We start from the raw sequence: 22184 nt of genomic DNA, 5'->3' as shown, positions 1-22184 counted from the left end.
GGAAGATGGCCTCCAAGTCCTTGGGCCCCTACACCCGCCTGGGAGAAAGCTCCTGGCTTTGGATTGGCGCAGCTCTGGCCGTTGGGGCCGGTTGGGGAGTGAGCCAGTGGAGGGAAGACCTTTCTCTGCCTCTCCTTCTCTCTCTGTGTAACTCTAATTTCAAATAAATAAATAAATATTAAAACAAGCATACAAAGACACAGGTGTAAGTCTGAGCCGGGGAATTAGCACTGACACTGCAGGAGGAACTGAACGTCATCTGTAAAACGGCGGTGAAGAGCGCGCACCCTGCAGGGCGGCTGTGATGCTGGGAGTGCACATATACAAAAAATGACGGGGGAGGCGTCACAGTGGGCAGATATTGCCATCTGCTGTGTGCGTGGCTAGCCAGACTCACTGGAGGAGCAAGGGGCTTTTCCACGGGCCTCACAGATGACCCTGCAAGGCACTGTTCCAGTTCTTGCCTCTGGCCAGCGCAGGGACAGACAAAGCGAACCACAACAGAAGAGGTTCCCGAGACCAGGGCTGGGGCTCAGCTCCTCTGTTCCTAGGCTCCTACACCACAGCACAGCCCTTCACCTCCATCAGCTGCAGCACCGGGCTTGCGTCCTAAAAGGGCAGAGGCCTACAGGCCTCCCACTCCGTGAAGCACCAGGGTTGAGCTGCGTAGTAGCACACAGCAGAGGCCGCCCTCTCTTAAGGGATCTCGCCAGGCTCTGCGGGGCCTGCAAGAAGGGCCTCAGATGCAGGCGGCGGGGGGGGGGGGGGGGATGGAATCTCAGAACAGACAGCGAGGGCTCTGCGGCCAAGGGCGCAGAGCTGGTGAGGCCAAGGTTAAGGCCAGAAGCCCGGCTGTTACTCTCCCTTCTGCTGGGTTCCCAGTTCCTCAAGGTCAGCAATTGACCCTCTGGAGGGTGGGGGAAGCGGAGCCAGTCCCACAGCACCCTTTGGGCAATGAATAAGAAAGAGCTCATAAAGGGCAGTGACCAAAGCAGCTCTGGCCTAACCAGCCGATGGAAGCTGATAAGGGGAGGAAGGAGAAGCAGGTGACTAACAGCAAACAGGAAGTAGGGGGCTTTCAGGGGCGGGGCAGATCAGCCAACCTCTGGGGCATGAAAACTGCAGAGACACGGAGGCGCGTCTCAATGCCAGGTCAAACCCACCAATCGCTCTGTTTTCTAGCCAATTCCATCCATGAAACTGCACACGGCCCAACGGCTTCGGGGTGTGGCCGGGGGCCAACTGGGAGGCATCAACAGACCAGGCAATGAACTCGTCAGTTCAGAAACATTAGTGAGCACCTTCTGTGTGCCAAGCACTTGGTTAATAATAATGATAATGAGCCAAAGAACTAAGACCTGGCCTCGAGGACTTCACAGTCCAGTAGGTAAGTGGGATACCAAAAAAAAAAAAAAGTCATTACAAGTAGGGTGAGAAAGCGTGTGGAGTGATTACCATTGCTGAAACACAAGTCTGGGCTCTATTAATGTCGATAGAAAAATCTTCCTAGGTTCTTCTCGCTGCACAGAATAAAGAAGGGCCGGCGCCATGGCTCACTAGGCTAATCCTCCGCCTGCAGCGCTGGCACCCCAGGTTCTAGTCCCGGTCACGGCATTGGATTCTGTCCCGGTTGCCCCTCTTCCAGGCCAGCTCTCTGCTGTAACCCGGGAGTGCAGTGGAGGATGGCCCAGGTGCTTGGGCCCTGCACCCCATGGGAGACCAGGATAAGTACCTGGCTCCTGCCTCCGGATCAGCGTGATGTGCCAGCCACAGCGGCCATTGGAGGGTGAACCAATGGCAAAGGAGACCTTTCTCTCTGTCTGTCTCTCTCACTGTCCACTCTGCCTGTCAAAAAAATAAAAATAAAAAAAGAATAAAGAAGGAGGAGCACACAGGAGAAAACTCCTGCCCTTACTGGGCTCCGTGTGCTGGGTGCGTCACGGCGATTAACTCGCTCATTCCCCAGCAATGACTGCAGGAGGTGCTGCTTTCGCCTGGCTGGCCAGTGAGGAGTCAAGGTGTCCAGGTATCCACTGCTCATGGTGCCTGCACCAGACTCTGACTTCTCTAACAATTCACATCCCATCCCTTGTCCGGTCACTGGTGTACTCAGCAGTACTCCATCAAATGTCCAGGAAGTGAATAATCAATTCATAGATAGATGGGTTTGTTTCTTACAAGACACGACCTGCTGGGAGCTCTAATTCTGGAGCAAGAGTGGGCTTGTCTCCTGATAATCCCATCAGAGGTAGCTGTGACAAAGAGCCAGCACCAGACCCTGGGGACCTGGGACCCAGGCTTGCTTCTGCAGCAGGAACATGGGCCCTGCCTTTCCTCACTCTTGGTCTGGCTGCTTAGAACTGGGAGGAGGAGTTGAACACAGGGAGTCTACGGTAGCCTCCAGCTCTAGATTTTCTGTCCGTGAAATTCCCAACAAGGAGAACGGGGCTTAGGATGGCATTTGGCATTGCCCTCTGCCTGCCATTTCACGACTTTAGAACATTTGAGGGCAGAGTGACAGATCAGGCCTGTCCAGGGCCAGTGAAGCACTCCTCTCTCCAAGGCTCAGTGAGTACATTCACCCTACTAAGTACATTGCCTCCCCGTGATAAATATGTTCCACCTGGAAGACCCTTTCTCAGAAAAACACATGTGCATGAGAAGAGAGGGGCTGGCAGCAGATAAGAGTCCACGTTCATGGGCTGGGTGGGCAGAAAGCCACCACTGTCAGCTCCAACCTGCTCCTCTGGGAATGCTGCAGACACAGAATAACAATTCAGTGTGACCAAGGCAACCATAAACATGGGCGTGGTGCTCCAAAGCTATGTCCCCCCGGCAAACGTGAGTCTGTTTGTCATTCCAAGTGACAGCACTGGGCAGGAGCTAGGGCTCCACTGGGAGACGGGGTTACTGTTTTCCTTTTGTTGTTTGGGCTGGTTTTGAATGAATTCCCGTCTATTAACCAATGGCCACAAAATGGGAAAAATGACACAACTCCCTACCTTCTAAGGTCATTGGCTAAAGCAAATGAGATAAGTCACCCAGGTGATCCACACAGAGGCTGACGCACAGGTCTCACTCGGTTCACTGCCACTGCTGGGGACAGCGGTGATGGGAATAGGAAAATCCTAATGAGAGCTCTTCAAAACCCCTCAAGGGGGTGGGCATTTGGCATGGCAATCAAGATGCCACTTGACCACAGTGCCTGGGTTCAAGTCTCAGCTCTGTTTCCAGTTCCAGCTTCTTGCTGAGATAGGTACACCCTGGGAAGCAGCAGGTGATGGCTCAAGTACCTGGTTCCCTGCCACCCAGTGGGAGACCTGGGTTGAGTTCTGGTCTCCTGGCTTTGACCTGGCTCAGCCTAGGCTATTGCAGGCATTTGGGAAATGAATCAATGTGTCTGTTTTTCTACTTTTCAAATAAGTAAAAATAAATTTTAAAATTAAAAACAAAAATCAGGGAGGCACAAGAGAAGCAGCCTACCCTGTGAGGGCCTCTCCTGCAGGAGTAGACTCGGGTACTTTTCAGGGTCCCTGGGAGGTCAGAGGGTCACGGGCACCATTAGGAGATGCAACCACACAACACCAGGTCCTGAGACAATGAACTTCCCCAGAGGAAAGAGAAGGGCAGGAAAGGACAACCACAAAGAGTTAGCCACTGCTCACCGCACAGAGGCTGGGGCAGGGGGCACAGCAGGGGCCAACAGGAAGTCTACACAGTACAGACTGGCTGGTACAGAGGATTTGGTAATTCACTACCCCTTAAATGCACACATGGGATGGCCCAGCAGCTCTACTCCTCAGGAACCACCTTAGAGAACTGCTTGCCTGTGTGCTCAGGAGAAATAAACCAGCAAGCTCACCCAGCACTAGTAAAAGGCAAGAAAAATGGAACCAACGCACCCAACACCATCGGCACACGGCTCAGCAGACAGCGGGGTTCCTAGATGACGGGCGCTCTGCGCGCTTTGCTGCAGAACACATACAGCGTGCTTGTCCGGACACTGTCTTGAAAACATCTGGGGACACATTACTGAATGTGTAAGAGGATAACAAAATAGGCCAACATGCATATTATCAGAGCATGTATTTCTTTAAAAAAAAAAAAAAAAAGATGTATTTATTTATTTGAAACTCAGAGTTACACAGAGAAGTACCTGAGTCGTCATCTGCTGCCCCCTAGGGTGTGCAACAGCAGGAAGCTGGATCAAAAATGGAAGAGCCAGAACTCACAGCAGGCATTCCGATCTGGGATGCAGGCGTCCCACGTAGCATCTTAACTATTGTACCAAATGCCCACCCCTAAACTTTAAGTTTGATTTACTTATTTATTTAAAAGACAGAGTGACAGGAGAAAAATCAAGTGAGAGAAGGATCTGCCGGGGCCGGCGCCGTGAATCACTTCGTTAATCCTCCACCTGCGGCACGGCATCCCATATGGGCACCGGGTTCTAGTCCCGGTTGCTCCTCTTCCAGTCCAGCTCTCTGCTGTGAACCAGGAAGGCAGTGGAGGATGGCCCAAGTGCTTGGGTCCTGCACCCGCATGGGAGACCAGGAGGAAGCACCTGGCTCCTGGCTTCGGATCGGTACAGCACCGGCCGTAGCAGCCATTTGTGGGGTGAACCAATGGAGGGAAGACCTTTCTCTCTGTTTCTCTCTCACTGTCTATAACTCTACCTGTCAAATAAATAAATAACTATAAAGTAGCTTTTGCTGATTTATTCAGACTGAAAGGAAGTTCTATATCGTGTTTCACCACTGCATGCAAGAATGTTTAAAATTTTAAAATCATTAAAGGCATTTTTACCTTTCCTTGTTTTCTTCCATTCCTCTACAGACACACTGACTCATCACTGGGGAACTGTCCATAGGCTCGGCATGCTGGGCGCAGGTCTTCTTTCTTAAAAAGCAAAACAACAAACATGCATTATCATGTTTATGATAGAAATACAGCATCAAATGTCAGAAATACAGCATCAAATCCAAGGGAAACATGTCCAGCAAACTCCATTCTCCCCTTCTTCCATAATGAAATGGGTTTTATCAGGGACTACATTTCCCAGGCACCCTTGCAGCCGGGTCTAGCCAGATGTCTGAGTTTCCAGTGGAAACACCCTTCCTGCCACCAGAACCCAGTCCCGATCATGCAGTTGATGGCAACACATTAGACAGAGCAACAAGAGAGAGGGTTCCTGGGTCTATGACAATCGCATAGAGTTCAGTTGCCCCATTGCCTTGAAGACATTATCTTAGAAATTTCTTTGTTCTTTAAGTCACTGTTTTATTGGAACCTGTTTCTATGGCTTGTTAACCATCAGTTGGGTCTGAGGGTGCAATTGGTTATTCAGAATTTGGGACTCACTGTGTATGAAGACAGATGAGGTCAAACTATGTGGGGTCACAATTTCACTAAAAATACACATGGTTTCATGAGGGCCTGGCCCATAGTAAGAACTCAGTCTACACGAACATGGAGATAGTAATAAGCACAAAACATCTAGTGCTGAGATTTTCAAGAGCAGAGCACCTGGCACAGAATGAGGACCACAGTGGGCATCTACAGAGTGACTGTGTGGAACAGTAGAACACCATCCAGACACACGTGATCCCACATTTAAGGGCTCTGGCTTCTCTGCTCAGGAGCAGCAGAGGCTGAGACAGACAAAGAGGGACCAAGCCAAGGGCAGAGTTACAGAGAGAGGAGCACTCTAGGGGTGTGGATGTGGTCTGTGCATCCCCAGGGGTCCATAGGCTGGAAGCTTCGTCCTCAGGGACGCAACACTGGGAGGTGGTGGGACCTTTAAGAGGTGGAGTCTAGTGGGCGGTGACAGGGTCACAGAGCATCATCATCAGAAGGGACTGACAGGGTCCTCACTGGCCACGCCCTCCCATCACGATGTCAGCAGCCAAGAGACCCTCACTAGAGGCCACCTGAACTTGGCTTCCAGCCTCTAAAATTGTGAGCTAAACAAAGCTCTTTTTTTTTAAGACTTACTTATTTGAAAGAGAGAGAGAGTCAGAGACAGAGACAGAGATCTTCCATCTGCTGGCTTACTCCCCAAATGGCAGCAACAATGAGCACTGAGCCAGGCTGAAGCCAGGAGCTTCATCCGGGTCTCCCACATGGGTAGCAAGGACCAAAGCACCTGGGCCATCTCCTGCTGCTTTTCCCAGGCCATTAGCAGGAAGCTAGATAGGAATTAGAGTAGCCGGAACACAAACTGGCATCCATGAGGATGCCAGCATCACAGATGGCAACTTCGCCAACTATGCCACAACACTGGCCCCCAAACCTCTTTTCTTTATGAAGTATCCAGCCTCAGATATTTTGTTATAGTAACAAAAAAAAAGCAGACTAAACCCACATGGAAGGTTGCACCTGCTATGCCCCTCCCTGAGCATCTGTCCCTGGGGGACTCTGAGCCATAGCCTGCCACTCCCTCCTCAGTGCTGGCCACTGCATGCCTCACCACCCTGGGTGTGGTTTTAGCATCAACAGAGATCGTCTTTGTGCAAGAGGGCCCCATGCACAAACCAGCTACTTTACTTGGTATTATCCCCAGTAACAGCCACCACTTGATTCTAGAGGAAGTGGCTGTGCAGTCACATGGAGGGAGAGCGTGGTGGTCCTCAAGCTGGTGCTTTGGAGGCAGAGGGTCTCAGGTCACTGTAACACCCACCATCCAATCAGTTCTGTCTTTATGGTTGCTGCATCCACTGCTGAGCATCTCAAGCCCGCTGGGCCTCATCTCTGGCCTGGCCTCCTCCACCTGGCCCACCAGAGGTCTGGCCCCCTCCCAGATTAACGGTCAGGTCCAGGTGAGCAGGACCAGATACTTGGAATCCCTGAGCCCCAAGGCGCAGGACAGAGTCGGGGTTGGGGAGACTCCCAGGCCTCCGCTGCTCCTTTATTTCACTTGCCAGGAACACACAGTGAGATATTTTTAGCATCCGGAACCCTGTCGGGGGCCACTGCTCTGGCTTCCATCAGCACTAACTCCATCAGCCAAGGCATGTGCCTGATGGAGGAGCCTGGGACAAGGCAAGAGTGAAGATGTGGATCCTGGAAGCCGAGGCGGAAGGGCACTGAGACGTGAGTGCAGAGTCCAAGCGGTGCCAGGAGCCGGGGAGAAACCCAGCAGCCCACTCCTAACCCTCTCACTTCAGCCCAGAAGCCGAGTTTGCTCACTGTTGCAGGCTCTTCTGCAGCACGCTAAGGGCTGCCAGGGAACTTGACCTTACTTCACAAAGGATGCCAACCACTGAGCTCTTCTCAGCACCGCATTTCCCAAGGAGCTGCGAGAGGTCAGAGCCTGCTCTCCAGGAGCCGCTGGCTAGTTCTAAGTCAAGGCTTCAGACTTCTCTGTCCCAGGACTGGAGATGATATTCTATAGACAGCCACTAAATGATAAACCACCAGCCTCAGCCTGCGGCTAGAGTAGGGATTGGGGGGTGTGGGTGGGGGTGCGGATGGGGGATACCATCTCTAACTCAGCACTGAGGGGCGCCCAAGGGCTGAGCGCCAGGCACTGGCAGGGATGAGCTGAATTCTTACACCAGCCTTAGCAGACAGGTGCTGGTACTGTCTCCCTTAAAGAATCAGGACACCGAGCCCAGCAAAAGTTAAGAGCTGGCAAAGGCCACACAGACATCAAGCTGAGACTTGAGCCAGGCACTCGACCTGGGAACCCACATACCTAACCACTGCATTATTATAATGTGCATAGCTCAGCAGTGGTTGGTTGAATGAATGAATGAACAAATGAACAAATAACTTCAAAAGCACTTTCAGGATTGGGGAGGGAGAGAGAATGTCTCTATAAGACCCTACAGAGCTTGACAATAAGCCTGACCTCATCTAACCCAGATGCCAAGCAAGTGGGTGATATTCTCAGACCCAGCTCAAGGCAGCCACTCAGCCCCAGGAACACCAGGAACCCAGGGTGCTTAGGTTTGTAAAGGGAATTTACGGGCTCGACATTGCTGATGAGGAGCACACACCTGCCAAATCAGTGCCTCCTAATTATACAAGCAGTGAATTCCAGGTGCTCACCCAAAGGCTCCTTGCATCCACCCACAAGGAAGCCAGGATCACACCCATTTCACAGATGGCAAAACTGGGGCCCCAGGAGACTTGTGACTTGCTGATGGCCATAGCAGTTCCCAAACCCTGAGAAGGTGACTGCCACATTGTAAGCACCACTCACCTTGGTGCATCAGAAAGCTGCAAAGATGATGTGAGCTGTAACTCCCGTATTACTCTCAAGTTCATCAGAACTTCCCAGCCAACTCACTTCCAGGAGAGAGGAACTCGGGCACTGCTTGCCTCTGCTGCCTGGATCAGCATCAGCCGGCATTTCCTGAGTGTGTGTCCACTGACATCAAGTCCTGTGCACTCTTCCTTTACCAAGCTCTCTCACTGGAACACGCATTTGGTGCAGCAGTTAAAACACCACTTGGGAAGCCCACATTCCTTACTGAGTGCTTGGGTTTTGAGTTCAGACTCTGCTCCCAATTCCAGCTTCCTGCTAATGCACACCCTGAGTGGCAGCAGGTGACAGTCCCAGTACTTGGGTCCCTGCCACCCAGGTGGGAGGCCCAGACCGAGTTCCTGGTTCCTGATTCAGCCCCAGCATTTGCGGGTATTGGGGGAGTGAATCTCTAGCTATCTAGCTATTTATCTACCTATCTCTCTCTCTCTCTCTCTCTCTCTCTGCCTCTCAAATTTTAACAAAAATATTTTAAGAAGTTTTAATAAGCTATGGTTCTGCCTCTCTCATCTCATGTCTACTCCGTCTCTAGAAGGAGCCCTGCTGACCTGCAGCACGGTAAACCCCCCATGCTGTTGACTGCGGCCCACCAGAGGCTCTGGAATATTCTCCTGATGAGGGCTGCACAGTTCCCTCCTCTGTCTCCCTTCACTTCCTTCACCCACTTCTTACCCACCCTGAGCCCCACTCCCTTGGCCTCCAGCTTCCGCAGGACTGGAAGTGCAAACCAGGCCACTGGGACTCGATTGTTGCTGTCCCATATTCACTGCCATTGGCATGGACCGCCTGAGTCTCTGCTCCCAAACAGACCGCGGGTGTGCCCAGTGCAGAACTCTCAAGGGCTTGCACATTCCACTCTCCCCTGGTTCCGGCCGCCCATGAACGCCCACGGCTAATTCACGACGACTTCTAATAACAGCCCTGGTTGCAACAGGTTCAGCACTGCTCCGACGTGATCTCATTTCCTCCTCTCTCACCCGACAGAGTGGGTGCTCTCATGACCCCTCATCTGAAGAGGAGGAGACTGCGGCACACAACAGCTGATGCACTCGCTGGAGGTCCTAAAGCAGCCCCCCCCCCCCCCGCCCCCAACACCCGGGAAGGGCAGGATTTGAACCTGGGGCCATCAGATTCCAGCATCTGCACCCTGCTCTCCTGCCATAGCAACCCCTCCCTAAAAGGGGGTGAGACACACAGTCAGTGCTCAATAAACACGCTGACAGTGCTTGACAATCACAAAGGATACACCAGGGAGGAAAGCCCTTGCTAAGCACACAAATAACAAAGCAAGACTATTGACCAAATAAGATCTTGTCTCCTTCAGACCTCAGCAGCAGGCCCGCCCTCGGGGAGCCCTGCCGAAGCTCTGCATGCTCCTTGTGATACATCATGCTTGGCACCCGGGGACTTTATAAACAGTTATCAGCGCCCAGGGCTTTTATCACTGAGTGGGCAGAGTACTCGATACATTTTTTTCTCATTGTCTGCCAATCTCAGGGCCAGAGACAAAATCTGATTGGATGCAAGGTCCCAAGATCCCAAGCCACCTGCCCCAGATGACCTCACCTACCCAACAGCCAAGAAGCATGACCCAGAGCCCTTGGCTAAGGACAAGGCCACCACCCTCAAGGCTGCTGCTGCCACTGCACTGAGCCAGAGATAGTGACAACAACAGCCACACCACTGTAGGGATGTCACACTGTGGCCCGTGATGCTGGTGACCAACTCCAGCCTGGGTGCCCCTTCCCTCAAGGCCGGCCCCAACAGTTACCAAACAGTGCTGGGCCAGGAGCACAGCTGGGCCAATGCGGGGAGGTTTCCAAGCATCCACCCAGCATGCTCACTCCACCCCCAGATGGTCCTGAAGCATCTGCATGGGTACAGATGAAGAGCGTCCCTGTCCCAGGAACGTGCAGGCTCCTGATGAGCCAAACCCAGGAGAAAACGACCCCGACACCCCTCACCAGTGCCCTGGGTAAATACACAGCTGCTCAGCGTGGAATATGACACGAGAGCTAAACAGCGAAACAGATCTGGATGTACCACCTCGGCAAACATTGACTTAACAGGGAATACGGGAGTAGCATGTAAACTATGAAGTTGCTGTCAAAAGGGAAAGCCCACATATTCCCCGAGTCATGCTCTGTGGGGCAGCCATGGCCTGCGGCCTGCACAAACAGCCTGAGAGAGCCCATGGCACTCACCACTTTCCAACTCAGTGCTCAGTTGCTCCAAGATGCTGCCATGAAACTGGCCATGGCGGGAGCTTTCTTTCTTTTTTTTTTTTTAATTTTTTTTTAACTTTTATTTAATGAATATAAATTTCCAAAGTACAGAATATGGATTACAATGGCTTCCCCCCCATAACGTCCCTCCAACCCGCAACCCTCCCCTTATCCACTCCCTCTCCCCTTCCATTCACATCAAGATTCATTTTCCATTCTCTTTATATACAGAAGATCAGTTTAGCATACATTAAGTAAAGATTTCAACAGTTTGCTCCCACACAGAAACATAAAGTGAAAAATACTGTTTGAGTACTAGTTATAGCATTAAATCTCAATGTACAGCACACTAAGGACAAAGATCCTACATGAGGAGTAAGTGCACAGTGACTCCTGTTGTTGACTTAACAAATTGACACTCTTGTTTATGGCATCAGTAATCACCCTAGGCTCTTGTCATGAGCTGCCAAGGCTATGGAAGCCCCCTGAGTTCACCAACTCTGATAATTTTTAGACAAGGCCATGGTCAAAGTGGAAGTTCTCTCCTCCCTTCAGAGAAAGGTACCTCCTTCTTTGATGACCCATTCTTTCCACTGGGATCTCACTCGTGGAGATCTTTCATTTAGGTTTTATTTTTTTTCCCCCAGAGTGTCTTGGCTTTCCATGCCTGAAATACTCTCATGGGCATTTCAGCCGGATCCATGGTGGGAGCTTTCTACCATGGAAACCAAAAAGCACTAAAACCATGGCTCTCTCTCCCCCCAGGCCATCCCCAAGAGCTAATCATTAAACATTTTCTAGCACAACACTGTTTACATGGAAATATGGTTCTTAAATTCAAAAGGTACAACCTCAAAGCTTTTTTGGGGGGGTGGGGAGACAGAGAACACACACACATGAGAGAGAAAAAGAGAAGCAGATAGACACAGCTCCCATCCACTCCCATCCCAAATGCCCACAAACACCAGAGCTGGGCCAGGCCAAAGTCAGGAGCTAGGAGCTCAACCCAGGTCGCCAGGTGGGTAGCAGGGACCCAACCACTTGAACCAGGGTCTGCATTAGGACTTGAACCCAGGCGCTCTGGTATGAGATGCAGGTATCTTAAGCAGCTTCATAACCACCAGGCCAAAAGCCCATAGTGCAATAAAGTCACAATAATAAAGAGATATACAGGTACAAGGGGAGGAGCACCTGAGGGAATCCTGGAGGTGATGCCTGGGCTGGGTTTTGAAGGGTGGATAAGAGCCCAGCAGACAACCACCCAGAGCCAAGCCATGACCAGTGGGGAGGGAGGCTCTCACCTCCGTGGACTGTGCACACCCAGACTACATGACATAATCCATGCAGAGTTCGGCCAGAAAGACATACTCGGTGGTTAGTGCTTCCTATTTTTAATGCTTTCTTTGTATTTATTTTTATTTTATTTGAGAGACAGAGAGATCTTCCATTTACTGGTTCACTCCCGAAACACCCACAGCAGCTAGGACTGGGCCAGGCTGAAGTCAGGACTCCAGACCTCCATCTGGGTCTTCCTTGGAGGTGGCAAAGACCCAAGTCCTTGAGCTATCACCTGCTGCCTCCAGAGTGCACTTTAGCAAGAAGCTGGAATCAGGAGCCAGGACTGGGACTCAAACCCCGGCTGCCCAGTAGAGGATGCAGGTGTCCCAAGCGGCACCTTAACCTCTGTGCCAAATGTCTGCCTTAAGTGCTATCTGGCAGTCACAGGGGGTTTAGGAGGCAAAGACTTGGAAATGAGCTCTCACTCCGCCCCTCTGGGAGACCTTCGGTGAGCTCAGGCCCTCAGGTTGCCTCGGGCTTTCCCACGGTGCCCTGAAGTCAGGCTTCGGGGCTCTCCTGGTGCCCCTGACACTCTCCCTTAATCTTAGTGCCACTGGGGTCTGTGCCTGTGTCTCCCCAACTGCACTGGGTTTTGTGGCACTGAACTGTGAGCACACTGGCATGAGCAGCACTTGGCTGAATGAACAAATTCAGTGAGCCATGCACGTCTCCACTCTAATGAATGATGACACAAACCTGCTGCAGAACTGGGGCACCACGGCGCCATCACCACCCAGCCTAGGGCATGAAGTGACCCTCACATGGAGCTGACCACCCAGAATCACAGAACAAGAGGATCCCAAAGGCATCATCACCGGGTGCCCACCCACGTCCCAAGTCACTCTGCCCCCCCCCCCCGGAAGACATCTGCTGGGGCCTTGGGACTTGAGGTGCTCTGGTGTCACCACACCCCGATGGTGAAAGGACACAGGAGGCCACTACGAGGACCACATTTGCTCCGGCAAGGATTCTGAACTTCGCTCCCCTGCAGGAAGCCACCAGGTCCAGCACCTGCCTCTCCTGGGGGCTGAATTACATGGAAAGGTTGCGTAACAGCTTCACGTCACACTGTACATGTAAAGGTTGGCACCGTGGGCATGGCCTCCAGCGCGTGCTCTTCGGGGAAGGGCCCAGCGGGAGGTAAGGGCAGTCTCAGGGCCGCATTGCGAGGCTCCACCCTCCCCAGGAGGAGATCAGATCCCAGTCCCACGGGCTTGGTGGGGACACCACCAACAGTCAAGTCCTGTCTGGCCTGAGGCTGCCTCGTTAGACCAGAAGGTGCTGGGAACTCAAGCACAGCCTCTCCCTTCCTACAGGACCTCACATGCTGGCATTCCTGGGGACGTCCTCGTACTACAAGAGTGCCAATGCAGAAAAACCCTGCCTTACAGAAAACCACCACGACCCGCCTGCCTCTCTCCAGGTCTCTCCAGTGACGTCATTAGGGGACACGCAGGACACATGGTTGCTGGACAAGAGTACATGCATATGGATTCTTGGGGGACCCACAGGTGGCGGCTGTACGGCACAGTGCTTGGGATGGGTCTGGGGTCGGCTATTCGGTGCTCCCCGGCACAGCCTGTTGGAGGGAGGGCGTGCAGGCAGGCCAGGAGTCACAGCAATGGTGCTGGCAGCCTGCTCACATGCCAGACACCTGCTGAGGGCCTCAAATGACCTTCTTAGCAACACTGAGGGACTCATCTCCTCATCAGTGAGGAAACTGAGGCACAGGGGATACAGATCACCCACAGGGCCAGAGAGTGGAAGAACCAGGGTGTAGGCACCAAAACCAAGGACAGTGACTCCCCCTCCCCCAACAGAAGCCCCAAAGGGAAGTAGCATACGTGCAAAAATGGCCCTAGGCGAGATCTTGTGCCCATTTTTCTCACTGGGGTCAAAACTGGATCCCTTGGATGGGAAAAGGTTTTCTGACCTGATTCCTCCCCAGGCAGGGTAATGTGTTTAAGGGAGATCCGCAGAACAGACACACACCAGACTCGCCGGCTCAGCTGCACGCTGCAGAACAGGGGGCCTCCTCCTCACTCATGTCCAGCTTACTGCATGCCCAAAAAGAGTTTCAAAAGGCAGCCAAAAAAAGAAAAGTGAGCTCTCTTAGAAACCCAGTTTTAAAGGACGGTTCATGAAATTGTTCCTGGATAGACGCTTGGGGACAAGTTAAAATTCAGTAAAATCATGAGGCCCCAGTTAAAGGGAATGGATGGCCCAGGTATGCAAGGAGCTGCTCCCCGCCTGCATGAAGTCACAAAGAGCCCCAGAAGTGGCACACGATCATTTATATTTCACAGAGAAGGAAGCTCCAACGCACACAGCTTGCCAAGGTCCCACAGCTCGAACTAGACAACGGGGATTGAAGAGCTACGCCTGCTGCCTCCTGGGTCCAGGCCCCCTAAACTCCCAGGACTCCATAGGCTCTGGCAGCTGCATAAATGTGCAGCCTGACTCCCCTACAGCAGAAAATTTTCTAGCTAAATCTCAGCTCCATCTCTGGGCTCTGACCCAAGTGTCTGGTGAGAAAGATCCTGCGAGGGTGTGGCCCAGTCAGTCTTCTGACACCGGAGGACAAATTCCCAAGCCAGCAGGAAAACCCTGTAGTCCAAAATTCCCCCGGAAAATCCCTGGGGGACCCAGAGTAGCCAGCTACTTCCCCAGCACGGGAGCAGGTGGCTATGTCTTCATCCACACAGCCAGTCAAGTGGGTGGTCAAGACAGAAGGAAAACACAGACCCATAACCTCCAGACTCACACATGCCGCTGCCCCACACTGGTCTCTGGCACTGAGAATGTGGTGTACGAACACACACTCATTCGGTGGAACCTCAGGATCAAATGGTTGTTTCTGCTTCTTTTTACTAAGAGCTACTAGTTTAGTTTGCATAAAATTAAATGCAAGAGGCATGTGATTCTATGATGGCAGAAGCACACACTGACATGATTTTACTTAAGCTATGTAAACATTCATGTTGTAAAAATATACTTGCAGTGCAAGCCTGGGGCTGCAAAATTAGACAACTGGGACCCTAATTTGGCCTCTTGTACTCTGCAGCTATGAGACCCCAGAAAGGATGTCTCTGTGCCTTGGTTTCTCTAACCATTATGCAAGCATTGTAGCAGTGTCTACCTTGTGAGGCTTTTGTAGGAATCCAAGGAAACAGAAGCCACGAGCCAGCACAGGGCCTCACAAGGGTTAGCGGTTCTTCCTACTTTATCAAAAAACGAGAGGAGGTGTCTGAGAGAGCAGAGGGGCCCCCTCAAAGGTTAAACAGTGGCCAGCGCCGCAGCTCACTAGGCTAATCCTCCGCATGCGGCGCCGGCATCCCGGGTTCTAGTCCCGGTTGGGGCACCGGATTCTGTCCCGGTTGCCCCTCTTCCAGTCCAGCTCTCTGCTGTGGACCGGGAGTGCAGTGAAGGATGGCCCAAGTGTTTGGGCCCTGTACCTGCATGGAAGACCAGGAGGAAGCACCTGGCTCTTGGCTTTGGATCAGGGCGGTGTGCCGGCCACAGCGGTCACTGGGAAGTGAATCAATGGAAAAAAGGAAGACCTTTCTCTCTGTCTCTCTCTCACTGTCCACTTTGCCTGTCCAAAAAAAAAAAAAAAAAGTGCTTGATGGAGGCACCGCATAGGAGGGCTGCAGGTAAGGAGCGGCACAGGAGAGGAGAGAGCTCTGCGTTAATCAGCCAGCCCGGGTTCAAGGACCTCGGAGACAGAATCTGAAGTCCTGAGGAGCTGGGATGCAGAGTCGACAGGAGGATGAAGAAGGGGGAAATGCTTCCAGAGACACAAAAATACCTGCTGAGGAACCGTTACAGACCCACCCAGAAGGAAGACTTGCACAGGCACGGCGATCTTAGGAGACAGTAAACCAGCTGCCACAGCCCCAGCCACGAAGACAGTGACTTGAGTGACAGTAACGCTTGATGACCCTGTGGGCACTGCAGCGCTTGCTGCTGGCCCAGACACGCACAGGCCTTCATGCCCTCCTCCCACCCCTGCTCTAGTGGGCCCCCATTCCCTCCCAGTTCTAGCTGTCAGGACCTGAGTCTGCTTCCCAAGCCCCCCACCAGGACTCGAGACCCCACCCTCCTCTCTGAGACACACACTCAGAGGATAGCCAGCACTCTGGCACCTGGCCAGCCCAGCCATGTGGCATCAGCCTCCATCCTGCCGGCTGCTGACCCTTCACCTAGTGCTTGGGTTCGGGAGAACAGAGTGGGAAGGCTCCTCTTCCCCTCGGACGGGGAAATCTGGAGGAGGCAGGGAGACAGGGAGGGCCCTTCCATTGGGTCCTAATCACTCCTCCATCGCCAAGGAGGGGCAGATGATGGAAACAGGTGGACACTTCTGAGGCAAAGCTTGGCACTCGAGCCCTGCACTCTGCTAGGGTGGGAACAGCTGCTTCCCACTCTCACCATCCCGAGAGGCTGGCAGGGAGCAGGAGACAGCAAACCAAAGCAAATCCAGGAAGACACGTGCCCTCGTGTTAGACGCTCAACTTCTCCCCGTCAGGCACTCTAACTCCAGCTGACGGCCAGAGGGGAGCAGCTGCTGCCACGACCCAGAAGCACTGCGTGGTGACCTCACCCAGCATGGCAGGACATGCCAGGGCTTGTGGCTAAGGACAAGACAGAGAAAAAGTCACAAGGTGTCAAAGCCAGGAGGACCCACACCTTTCACAGCTGTCCAGGCAGTGTCACGCTCTGCCCCGCGGGGACCATCTGAGCATGCTCACCAAGGCTGAGCCTAGGAATTGACACCTTTACAATCCCTCCCAAGTGACTGGGGCAGCCAGGCCAGCGCTGGCTGCTCTGGAAACTGGATCGGTCCAGCTGTGCTTGGTTGATCAGAAGGGGATGTGAACCACGCCAGGTCCCCTGCTTCCCCTATAAGGCAAGTACCCAGAGCAGGCCATCTCCATGCCCCCAGGGCCACCACAGCACTCAGCCTGGGGGAAGGGCAGGCATCAGTATCTATATGTGCTGCGGAGGCTGAGGGGAAAGTCAGCTGTTGACTGCAGCCGCTCTGAGAGCCAAGGATCGTGGCGGGAAGAAAGGCCAGGAGTCAGGGACTGGGCGGACAGACGGGGCCAGGCTGGAAATGCTCCCACAGAAGGGAGCAAGGCCAAAATCCAGGGGAGCCACAGACACTGTGGACAACCATGGACCACCATGGAGGTCCTCAGAGACAGGGGACCACGCGATCCAGTTGACCTGCACGTGCAATTGGTGTAACTGTCCATTTCACTCATCTCTTCAACGGGCAATTGGCCAACAGCCACGAAACGTGCAATGTGCATGCCATTCCATTGCGTGCCAAGTCTGTAGAGGAGATTCATGGCAGCACCCTTTCCTATCAGCAGAAGGAAGAAATGGCCACCTGGACAATAAATTGTGACAGACAGGTCCACGGCCCCTTCAACAACCCTCAAGGCCAAGCCTGTTTCAGAATTTACGACCCATGTGTACTACAGAATACGAAGTATGTACAGCATGTTCTGCACAAGCCCTGCAGAGTCGGGGTGCCCCACCCCCACAAATTCATAAATACTGCTGCAGCTTCACGTGTGAGCATTTCTGCTATGTGCTATGAATAACTCCCGGCAGGTCTCATCCTCAACTGAATTTATGCCAAACTTTATTTTTTAAAATAATTATTTTATTTATTTGAAAGACAGTTACAGGAGAGGCAGAGCCAGAGAGAGAGGTCTTCCATCCACTGGTTCACTCCCCAAATGACCACAATGGCCAGAGCTGAACTGATCCAAAGCCAGGAGCCAGGATCTTCTTCCTGGTCTCCCACACAGGTGCAGGGGCCCAAGTACTTGGGCCATCTTCTACTGCTTTTCCAGGCCCTAACAGAGAGTTGGATCGGAAGTGGAGCAGCTGGGACTTGAACTGGCGCCCATATGGGATGCCGGCACTGCAGGCTGGGGCTTTAACCTGCTGCACCACAGCACTGGGCCCCAAACTTCTTTTTTTAATGTGCAGATTTTCTTGGTTTCCTAACTGTAAATTAGGGCCAAGTGATGGAATAACAAAAATACAAGGGCAGGTATGCAGCTCAGGGATTAAGACGCTGATTAAGCCGGCACACCGGGTTCTAGTCCCGGTTGGGGCGCCGGATTCTGTCCCGGTTGCCCCTCTTCCAGGCCAGCTCTCTGCTATGGCCAGGGAGTGCAGTGGAGGATGGCCCAGGTGCTTGGGTCCTGCACCCCATGGGAGACCAGGAAAAGCACCTGGCTCCTGGCTCCTGCCAGGATCAGCGCGGTGCGCCGGCTGCAGCGGCGGCCATTGGAGGGTGAACCAACGGCAAAGGAAGACCTTTCTCTCTCTGTCTCTCTCTCTCACTGTCCACTCTGCCTGTCAAAAAAAAAAAAAAGAAAAAAGAAAAAGTCTACGGAATGGGAAGCCGTGGGAGGATTCTGCTGGAACTCAGTCTTTTTGAACATGCACCCCAAAGTCCTCTAGGAGGGGCATGGGGATCTGGGTGCAGTGGTTAAGATGCCACCTGAGACAGCTGCCTCCCATTTCAGAGGGCCTAGGTCTCAGGCTCAGCTCCAGGATTCTGGCTTCCTGCTAATATGCTCACTTGGAGGCAGCAGGTGACAGCTTAAGTACTGTGAGAGACCCAGGCTGAGATACAGGCTCCTGGCTTTGCCTGGCCCAGTCCCAGCTATTGCAGGCATTTGAAGAGTGAACCAGAGGATGGGAGATTCCTTCTCTCTCTCTCTCTCTCTCTCCCCCCCTCCCTCCCTTCTTTACACTTTCACTTCCTCTGTCCCCTTGGGGTTACCCCAAGCTGAAGACTCTCGGTCTCTGATGCTGGGTGACACGGGCCCCACACTGCAGGCTTTTGCAGCTTTGCTCACGATTTCTCAGCACTGAGCCGGCTGTGATGTCGCTGGCGCTCACGTGACCATTTGATGACCATCGGTTTCCTGAGTGAGCCTGTTGACTCCAGAGGAGTCTCTGCCACTATGGCCTCCCCAGCACCAAGCACGGGGCCTGGCCCAGGGCGACCTATTTTATACATATAGTACATGTCTCACACATACACGCATGGACATACGTATCATTTTTAAATGCAGAAGTTCAAACACATACAAAAGTAGACAGAGTACAACTTGATTGCTCCACTCATTCCTAATCATATTTCTTCCGAACTCCACCCAGTGAGGCAAACTCAACCATGGTATCCCTCCAGACACACTTACGGAGTGATGAATAAATGCCCCCTACTGTAATGGACAGCGAGGGCTTCATTTCCTCTCACCAGTTCTGCTGCTGAGAGTGGAGATTTAGGAGGGGCCGTCCAGATGAGTTCCTTGTGCCAGCACATTAGTGCCTCTGATGCAGCTCCAGCAATGAGATGCAAACGACTGGCCCACGTGGCTGCTGTTAGGGCCACATCCATCAAGACACCACCATCACGCAAGGCACGGTTTCTACTTCCCATACCCTTGTCCACGCAAAATGTTAAAAGAGCAAATTTGTTTTCACAAAATAAGACAGTGGTCTTTTACCACACACACACACACACAGAGAGAGAGAAAATGATGTGGAAATGAGTGTTATGGCTTGTTCCCTCGAAGAACAATCTATACTGTATCTATCTATCTTTATCGATTTTCACACTTGTGGTCACTTGCTTCGAAGGCACCAGTCTTTTTGAAGTGCCAGTCCCATCTTACGCACACTGGGCAGAGGAGCCAGAGGGTCTAGGGCAATGAAGGCTACACAGTGCCCAGTGGGTAACGTCACGCACTCCTCAGGATCCCAAAGCTGCATATTTACGGATGCATATTTACGCAACCACATTTACGGGTGTCTTTTTTTGTTGTAAGGTACAGTACTACTTGTATTTTCTAAGGCTTTTCACAAACACAAGGAAAGAATGTTCCAGCCTTCTCTGGCAGTGTCTGTCCCGGGGTGGGTCACATTTTGGACTCTCATCTCCCACATGTCTCTGCGAACATGTGCATGTGTACAGCAGCACGGCGACAAGTCCAGGCTCCTGCATCAGCAAAGGTTCACATCAGGCTCTGCCAGCTGCTGGGACCTGAGGCAAGGTGCTGCACCCCAGTAAGCCCATTTCCTCTCCCAGAATGTGAGAATCATAAGAATCCCTGGAAGGATGGGAGTGCCGCATGCAAGAGATGAACTAAGCCCCAGGGCTGTACACAGCAAGTGCTTAATCAATGCAGCTGCTACTATTTGTGCTTTTTTAGAGGCACTTCCAAAGAACTCTGGGCTCTGCAGGGGAGCCTCTCCTTAGGCTGTGCAGGAAGTGGGAAACCTGATTTCCCCATACAAGGGAAGCCAGCATGTTGGGGGTGGCCTGGAGGAAGCGTCCACAGCAGTGGCCTCTGAGTCACAGCCTAGCCCCTCCCTGCCACATCCCTTTGTTCCCTGGGAGCTCAGCTGTGACTCATAAGGGTTCTGGTCCAGGGCTGGACCCATCTGACCAGTACAAACTGCCCTGCCCACCAAGTTACCAAGGTGCCTGGGTGTGCACACAAGTCTCCTTTTCCTGCACCTTGTAGCCCCTGCCAGTAGATCTAACAGGTAAAGCCTTGGGTCTTGTGAATGGTTTGCATGCACACAGGCACACGCACACACACCCAACTTCCTTTTTGGTCCATTTTTTCATATTCCATTTTGATTTAACTTCAGTCTGTGAAGAGTAAATCCAGGACAATCACTATAGTATTCACCCCATTCCCACCTGTAACTCTCCTCACACTTTTATTAATCATGTTTTTAAAGACCTAATTTATTCAAGAGACACAGAGAGAGAGAATGAGAAGGAGAATCTTCCACTGTCTGGTTCACTCACCAAATAGCTGCAACAGCCAGGTCTGTGCCAGGTCAAAGCCTGGATCCAGAAACTCCATCCTGGACTCCCACATGGATGGCAAGGGCCCAAGGACTTGAGCCTTCTTCCCCTGCCTTCCCAGGTGCATTACCAGGAAGTTGGATCAGAAGCAGTGTAGACAGGACTTGAGCAGGTACTCTGATACAGGATGCCACCATGAAGCATGGTGGCCTAACCTACTATGCCACAATGCCAGACATCTCTAGCTATGTATAAATATATAGTTGTATGGCATTAAGTTCAACATGTTGTGCAACCATCACCTCTATCCATTTCCAGAAATTTTTCATCATCCCCAACAGAAACTCCCTGACCCAGAAAGCAACACTCCCCAATCCCCCACCCTCCTACTCCTCCAGTCCCTGGTAAACTCAATTCTACTTTCTGTCTCTGAATTTTGCTACTCTGCTACTCTGGGTACCTCACACAAGTGCAATCACAGAATATTAATCCTTGGTGCAGCAGCTAAGATGCCACTGGGTACAGACACATTCCGTATCCAAGTGTCTGGGTTCAAGTCCTGGCTCCACTCTCCATTCCAGCTTCCCACCAGCATGCGCCCTGGGAGGCAGCAGGCGATAGTCCAAGTCATTGGGCCCCTGCCACTCACAGGAGAGACCTGGACTGACTTCTCAGGTCCCTGTTCAACCTGGCTCACCCTCAGCCATTGTGGACTTTGGGGGAGTAAACCAGTACATGAGAGCATCCTCTCTCTCTCTTCCAGCCTCTCAAATTAAATAAAAAAAAAATTAAAATAAAATGTGTATCCTTTTCTGCCAGGTGTATTCACTTAGTGCAAGGTCCTCATGATTCTTCCATGTAATCTCCTTCCTCTGTAAGGCAGAATATTCTATCATAGGCATGCACCACACTGTCCATTCGTTAGCCGATGGATTCTGGGTGTTTTTACCACGTGGCTACTGTGAATCATGCTGCTGTGGACATGGGTGTACAAGGGTCTGCTTGAGTCCCTGCTTTCACTTCTTTAGGACACAAGCCCAGAAGTGGAATTGCTGCATCATATGATAATCCCATGTTTATAATGACCTGGGACACTCTTAAGAGTGTGGCTTTATAATGGAAAGAATATAAATGGTAAGGCTCATGGAGCACCCTCTCTCAGGCTTTTGCACAACTGTGAGGCCTTCTGTTTATTTCCTCATTCGTACTCAAAACAATTCCCAGAGGTGGGATATGATGATTTTCATCCCATTTCACAGACAAAAGAACTGAGGTTGGCAAAGTTACCCCTCTAAGATGGCAGTGTCAGCTTCAGAACCCACACACTGGGGCCAGCTTTGTGGCATGAAAGGTTAGCCTGAGACTGCAGCACTGGCATCTCACATGGGACCCAGATTGAGTGTCGGCTGCTCCACGTCCAATTCAGTCCCTGCTGATGTGCCTGGGAAAGCAGTGGAAGATGACCCAAGTGCTTGGGCCCCTGCACCCACATGAGAGACCC

The 22184-nt window shown here is 52.2% G+C and overlaps 1 protein-coding gene across 2 annotated transcripts in view; it reads right to left on the bottom strand.

The window, feature by feature from the left end:
- ARHGEF3 (Rho guanine nucleotide exchange factor 3) overlaps window positions 1-22184 on the bottom strand; it is a 336416-nt gene that overhangs the window by 296319 nt on the left and 17913 nt on the right. For both annotated transcript variants that reach the window (XM_008260822.5, XM_008260823.5), the window contains exon 2: window positions 4807-4899. In XM_008260822.5, coding sequence (XP_008259044.1) covers window positions 4807-4868 — 62 coding nt within the window. In that variant the 5' untranslated portion in view covers window positions 4869-4899. The remainder of the gene's footprint in view (window positions 1-4806; window positions 4900-22184) is intronic.

The sequence above is a fragment of the Oryctolagus cuniculus genome, chromosome 10 (assembly GCF_051225735.1).
Source record: "Oryctolagus cuniculus isolate XC-2025 breed Fujian yellow rabbit chromosome 10, ASM5122573v1, whole genome shotgun sequence".
NCBI lineage: Eukaryota > Metazoa > Chordata > Mammalia > Lagomorpha > Leporidae > Oryctolagus > Oryctolagus cuniculus.
The sequence above is the reverse complement of the archived record's forward strand: the minus strand, read 5'-3'. Positions and strand labels throughout refer to the sequence as shown.